The following is a 6,000-nucleotide window of genomic DNA, read 5'->3' as shown; positions in this document are numbered from 1 at the left end:
ACATATATATATGTACGCTGCAAAAAACTCAACTTTTTAAAGCGTACATATATTTGTACGCTGCAACAAGTCTGGAATTTTGCGAAATTTTTTTCCCTTGTTGCAGCGTACAATATATATGTACGTTGTAACAAAGCAATTTTAGCGGGAAAATTCTAATCTTGTTTAGGGATACCTAGAGTGCCTTGCACCAAATATAGAAACCTGTCAAAACAATAATAGAATAACACAACCTGTATAACAAATATAAAAACAACAACTGGAGTTTTGTATATTTCCCGAAACCAAAAGTGCACATACCGATACATTTAAATATATTTACGTTCCAATTTCAACGTACGCATACATTTTAACATAAAAGATTGTTCTATAACATCTAAACCAACTCGATCAAGCGCCCTCAGGTCAATAATAAATACTTGGTGGTAAAAAACTTCGCCCATTGCTCACGAACCACATCAATTTCCTCACTAGCATAAGGCGCATTCCTCGGAGTGTAGACCTTTACAAAAACAGAAATTTCAATTAAACATTAGTTTAAATACAAATTAAATATCACATTTTAACATTCAAGAAACTAATGACAATGTCCTAATAGTCTAAAATGAGTCCTTAGGTTTTTTAGTTCAAAGTTGGGAGCGAAAATGTCATTTTAGCATAAATATGACCTATAGCGACCCAATGAGCCTTAAAGGTGCATAAATAGATTGGAACGAGTCTTATAAAGTTAAAATTATGCATATTAAACATGTAATAAGTTTAAAATGAGTCATTAGGTTCTTTATTTTAAAGTTGGGAGCGAAAATGTCTCATTTTAGCCTAAATATGACCTATAACGATCAAACAAACATTAAATGTGCATAAATAGATTAGAATAAGTCTTAGAAACTTAAAACTAAGCATATCAATCATAGAATAAGTTTAAAATGAGTCCTTAGGTTCTTAAGTTCAAAGTTGGGAGCGAAAATGTCATTTTAGCCTAAATATGACCTATAACGATCAAACAAGCATTAAATGTGCATAAATAGATTAGAATAAGTCTTAGAAACTTAAACTAAGCATATTAATCATATAATAAGTTTAAAATTAGTCCTTAGGTTCTTAAGTTCAGAGTTGAGAGCGAAAATGTCATTTTAGCCTAAATATGACCTATAACGACCCAATGAGCCTTAAAGGTGCATAAATAGATTGGAACGAGTCTTATAAAGTTAAAATTATGCATATTAAACATGTAATAAGTTTAAAATGAGTCCTTAGGTTCTTTATTTTAAAGTTGGGAGCGAAAATGACTCATTTTAGCCTAAATATGACCTATAACGATCAAACAAGCATTAAATGTGCATAAATAGATTAGAATAAGTCTTAGAAACTTAAAACTAAGCATATTAATCGTATAATAAGTTTAAAATGAGCCCTTAGGTTCTTAAGTTCAAAGTTGGGATCAAAAATGTCATTTTAGCCTAAATATGACATATAACGATCAAACAAGCATTATGTGCATAAATAGATTAGAATAAGTTTTAGAAACTTAAAACTAAGCATATTAATCATATAATAAGTTTGAAATGAGTCCTTAGGTTCTTAAGTTCAAAGTTGGGAGCGAAAATGCCATTTTAGCCTAAATATGACCTATAACAATCAAACAAGCATTAAATGTGCATAAATAGATTAGAATAAGTCTTAGAAACTTAAACTAAGCATATTAATCATATAATAAGTTTAAAATGAGTCCTTATGTTCTTAAGTTCAGAATTGAGAGCGAAAATGTCATTTTAGCCTAAATATGACCTATAACGACCCAATGAGCCTTATAGGTGCATAAATAGATTGGAACGAGTCTTATGAAGTTAATATGTTTCTTGTTTTTGACAACTCTTTTCATTAATCAAGTTTCAGGTATTATTTTCATTTTTGTCTTTTCTTCGTTTTATGCTTTTAGATTGTTTAATTATTGTTCTTCGTTATTCATTAAACCCTAATTTGTCTTCTATTAATATCATGATGAATTATTGAATGTCTTTAATTTCTTTAAATATGTGTGAGTAGTCTAATTATATGGTTTTAAGGGATACATGAAAGGGGTTGACTTTATTGCTTTCAATTATTGATTAATTTACTATTTCTCCTATTGCTTCTTTTGGATTCTTGTCAATCTTGTTTGGCCAGACTTTATTGATTAAGTGTTGCAATATTAGATTATAATCTCACCTCATGTAACATAATCTGGGTTTGTTACAGCTTAAGGCAGCTAGGGTGTAAGATGTAATACGGGATTGTATTAATTATTTACTTTCTCTCTCCATACGTCTCTACTATCTCTCCCTAAACAATTCTCTTAATATTTCTGTTTTCTACATTTATAAACTTTTAATAACATTACAGGTTATTGCATAAACTCTAAATTTGGCTAAAGTTCAAACAATGAACTCCACATAAATATTTGCAAGGGAACATACCAAGCATTTTAAAATTGACAAACATGCATGACAAATAACCAAAACAGCAAAACACAAAGGGGTCATAAAATCAATCTGGTCAAGTATGTTCAGTGGTTCATCTAGATACTCGATAATTTAAGCCAATCAGTTTACCAGATTGTTTCTGGAGTGCTGGTTAATGGACGAGAAAGGTTCTCCATTTCTTCTTCCTTCTTGGCTAAAGCTGCTTTGAGGTTGGAAACCTAGCACAGAACAGAGTGATCACATGTTTCAACTGTCAGTTCAAACTTCAGAGACAGTAAGTTAACTATAAGGAAGTCAACAACTGTAAATACCTGCTCTTTTAAGTCTTTTGTGTCTGCATTGTCTTGGTTTGCCCGAGCAGCACCAAGCTCCCCTGTAGATACACGCTAAGCAAATCCTAAAATTAATACGGAGTATATCTTTTGTAAATCAAAATGCTGAAAAAGTTATCTGGAACAACTCTGAGCAAATATTTAGAGACTGATGGACATGCTCACCAGTATTCGATGTTCCTGTGAGGAGGAAAACCCGTCAGACAGCAGCCCAAATTGTTGGCTATCCTAGTTGCATATCATTATGGAAAATGCAAGTAACTGATGTGCAGATCAGTACGTGCAGATCAGTAGCCAGCTTAGCTGCCACAACTTTCAGATTGGGACCTTGCGCCTGCTCACTCTACCATAAACAACATTGAGTTCAGGTATTGCTGCAGATCAATCCAGATCACTAGGGGCACAAGCAGCATCGAGAGTTGATGTAAGCTCCTTCATGCAGGGAGAAAAAAATAGAAGTCGGAACCAAACAAATTAAGAAGATATGTTGCAGAAATAAATCTAAGGCAGAAGTTATAGAAGATTCAAGAATTAAGAGATACTTATATGTACGGCATACCGTAGTGTCCAGAGCAGACCGTCATAATAAGAATGATCCACATTGGCATCAAACAGGATTCTACAGAATAACAGATATAACAGTGACCATTAAAACAAAGAATCGCCAAAATTGAAATTGCTAAACAAAAAAAGAAGTTTAAGAAGCCATTGACAACAGCAACAACTCTAGTTTATTCCAGATATAGGAAGGCCTGCTTTTTGTTTCCTTGTCTTTAAAATAAAATAAAACAGCAACAACTCAAGCATGTATACATTTATTCCATTGGCAGGATCTGTGCAGGCCAAGTAAATACAGTTTTACCTCTAACCAACTAACCCAAAAATGACACTAAAAGTGCAGTATAATATATTATAATGATGCTACGTAATAATGACATGAGAAAAGCTTATACCGAGTTACTGACTTACACCCCTGTACCATAAAACTCTGATAGGGGGTGGGGGGGAGATAAATTGTTTCAAAAGAAAAAAGGTACACTCAGACAATTCAGAAGATTGAACAAACAAGAGTCGGGAGAAGTACACCTGTACACAGCTAACTGGGCCAACCCTCATAGAGAAAAAAAACTCAAGAGATAAAAAATATTTAAAAAAGAACATTGAACTTGCTGAAGTCCCTGACAAAAATGGTGCTCAGGAGTCAGGATCAAGGCAGTCAGCTTACCGCGACACATCAAACTTTAAGATGTCAGAATATTGTATATTTATACTTAAGGTTAAAAAACGTTCTTTTTGGCGCACTTTGAGATTTAGTTTAAAACTTCTATCCAACACAACAGCTGGAAACCCACTATTGATCTAAAATCAAGTCAGTGTCATGTCCTTGAGAGCACCATAAGAAGGTCACTTAAGCAAATCAAGTCAAATGGAACCACTTCACTCTAAACCATCAGAAACTACAAAAAGGAATCACATTACTGCATTGCAACAAATCATGCACCTGTAATAGAATCAAGAATAAAAGAATAAAAATAACTAAACTTGAATCACAGGCTAGGACCACAAATTCCCTCCTCGACTGTCTTTCTAGATTTCCACCGTTGAGTCATGAGAAAAAATTCAATTGAATGGATTGTAAGTCACCAAGGAAGAGACAGTGTGGATCATCTGAGTTAATGAACTGAGCCGTGGCCTTCAGCAAGTTAGGTTCACGTTGGACCTGTGATTCACTAGAATCACTGCAGCAATCGGTAACAAGGTCTGGGGTCCAGCCCACGAACCAAGTAACATTATCATAGGACTACTTTACTATCCTTCAACGTTTTACTTGAGAAGGGAAAGTTACTTTCGCAAATATAGCTGTGACATACTCACCGCCTAAAACATTGACCAAGGGAGTAACTTCAGAACAACAAAAGCAAAAATGACTCTAAATATGCAAAGAGACTCTTCAATTTAACAAGAATTGCCTACTAGGATATAGCCAACCATGACAGAAAGCATTACATATATTCCTAAAATGAGTATCCAATGAAAAACCACACCAAGTATTATGCAAACAAGAAAACCCTCAGCATAAACTGAAAGGTAAAGTCACATTTACCAGGAAAGTTTTTGCCCACGTTCCGGGTTAGACTAATCATAATTACAAGAATTCATACTGAGGTAACTTCTTTCACAATGAAAAGTCACTCACTTTCTACAACCACTCAAATTCTTGTTCACACTTTATAATCATTGAATTGAAAAATTACAATCGTCAAACAACAGAAACCTCAATTACAAGCTAAAACTTGCTTACATAGAAATGGAAAATCACAATCTCTAGTAAAGTTTTCTGCACCTACGTCACAAAAGACTAATCAAATCCGAAAAAATCATAATTCAACAACTTTCTTGCCATAAGATTTGCTAACTTTCCAACACCAATTAATTTCTCATTTGATAAATATAATAGCAACCCAATTGAAAGAATTAGCCCAAATTTCACAAAAATAAATAAATAAAACAGTAATTAAGATCTGTAATAGGCTTCATAACCAACACATGTCGATTATTAAAGAAATAAGGTAGGGAAATTTGCAGCAACAACAGAAAAGCGAATCAAATTAGGGTTGAACAACAAGAACCTAATCAAAGCAAATTTTCACAAAAACCAAGACGAATTGTCACCCAATTTCAACAATTACTTGCAAAAAACCCCAAAAAACCCCAAAAAACCACGAATTAGAGAAAACTTAGAACAAAAAAGGGGGGATTCAGAAAAAAGCGTCGAAATGGGAGTTACCTGGGGAAGAAACCGCGGCGAGAAAACGGGGGAGAATTCACGAAAAGGACCTCGGAATTGGGGGAATATGGCGGAGAAAGAAGGGATTTAGGAGAGAGAAAGAGAGCAGATGAAGAAGAAGAAGAATGAGGAGGTGAGAGAGTACGCGGTGTTAGAAATGGCTTCACGCAGGGAAAGCTGAGGGAAGAAGAGGGAGTACTGAGCGTGGATATGGTTCTCGAATTTGGTCCTTAGGTTTGAGATGAAATGTTTTTCTTAATTAGCTTTGCAGCGAAAAAAATTTACATGATTGCAGGGGGCTTTTATCTGTACGCTGCAAAATAAATGGGCTATTGCAGGGGGCTTTTACTTTGTACGCTGCAAAAAACTCTCTTGCTGCGGGCAATTAATTTGTACGCTGCAACAACCCTTTATAAAG

At 34.4% G+C, this 6,000-nt stretch overlaps 1 protein-coding gene across 1 annotated transcript; it reads right to left on the bottom strand.

The window, feature by feature from the left end:
* Positions 1-281: 281 nt before the first annotated feature.
* LOC110798402 (uncharacterized) lies at positions 282-4,585 on the bottom strand. Its single transcript, XM_056834415.1, has 7 exons — positions 4,515-4,585; positions 3,354-3,413; positions 3,142-3,226; positions 2,960-3,022; positions 2,774-2,848; positions 2,592-2,680; positions 282-502 (listed from the first exon to the last, which is right to left on the bottom strand). Exons 1-7 carry the CDS (start codon positions 4,583-4,585, stop codon positions 406-408), a joined length of 540 nt encoding a protein of 179 aa, XP_056690393.1. The 3' UTR covers positions 282-405.
* Between the last annotated feature and the right edge of the window lie 1,415 nt (positions 4,586-6,000).

This window comes from Spinacia oleracea, chromosome 1, assembly GCF_020520425.1.
Source record: "Spinacia oleracea cultivar Varoflay chromosome 1, BTI_SOV_V1, whole genome shotgun sequence".
NCBI classification, from domain to species: domain Eukaryota; kingdom Viridiplantae; phylum Streptophyta; class Magnoliopsida; order Caryophyllales; family Amaranthaceae; genus Spinacia; species Spinacia oleracea.
The sequence above is the reverse complement of the archived record's forward strand: the minus strand, read 5'-3'. Positions and strand labels throughout refer to the sequence as shown.

Coding starts and splice junctions, on each gene's coding strand:
- LOC110798402 (XM_056834415.1), bottom strand. CDS start 4,585: ATGTTACTTGGTTCGTGGGCTGGACCCCAGACCTTGTTACCGATTGCT. Junction 3,227..3,353: donor GGTCTGCTCTGGACACTACG/GTATGCCGTACA, acceptor CCCTGCATGAAG/GAGCTTACATCAACTCTCGA. Junction 2,681..2,773: donor CAAAAGACTTAAAAGAGCAG/GTATTTACAGTT, acceptor GTTCTGTGCTAG/GTTTCCAACCTCAAAGCAGC.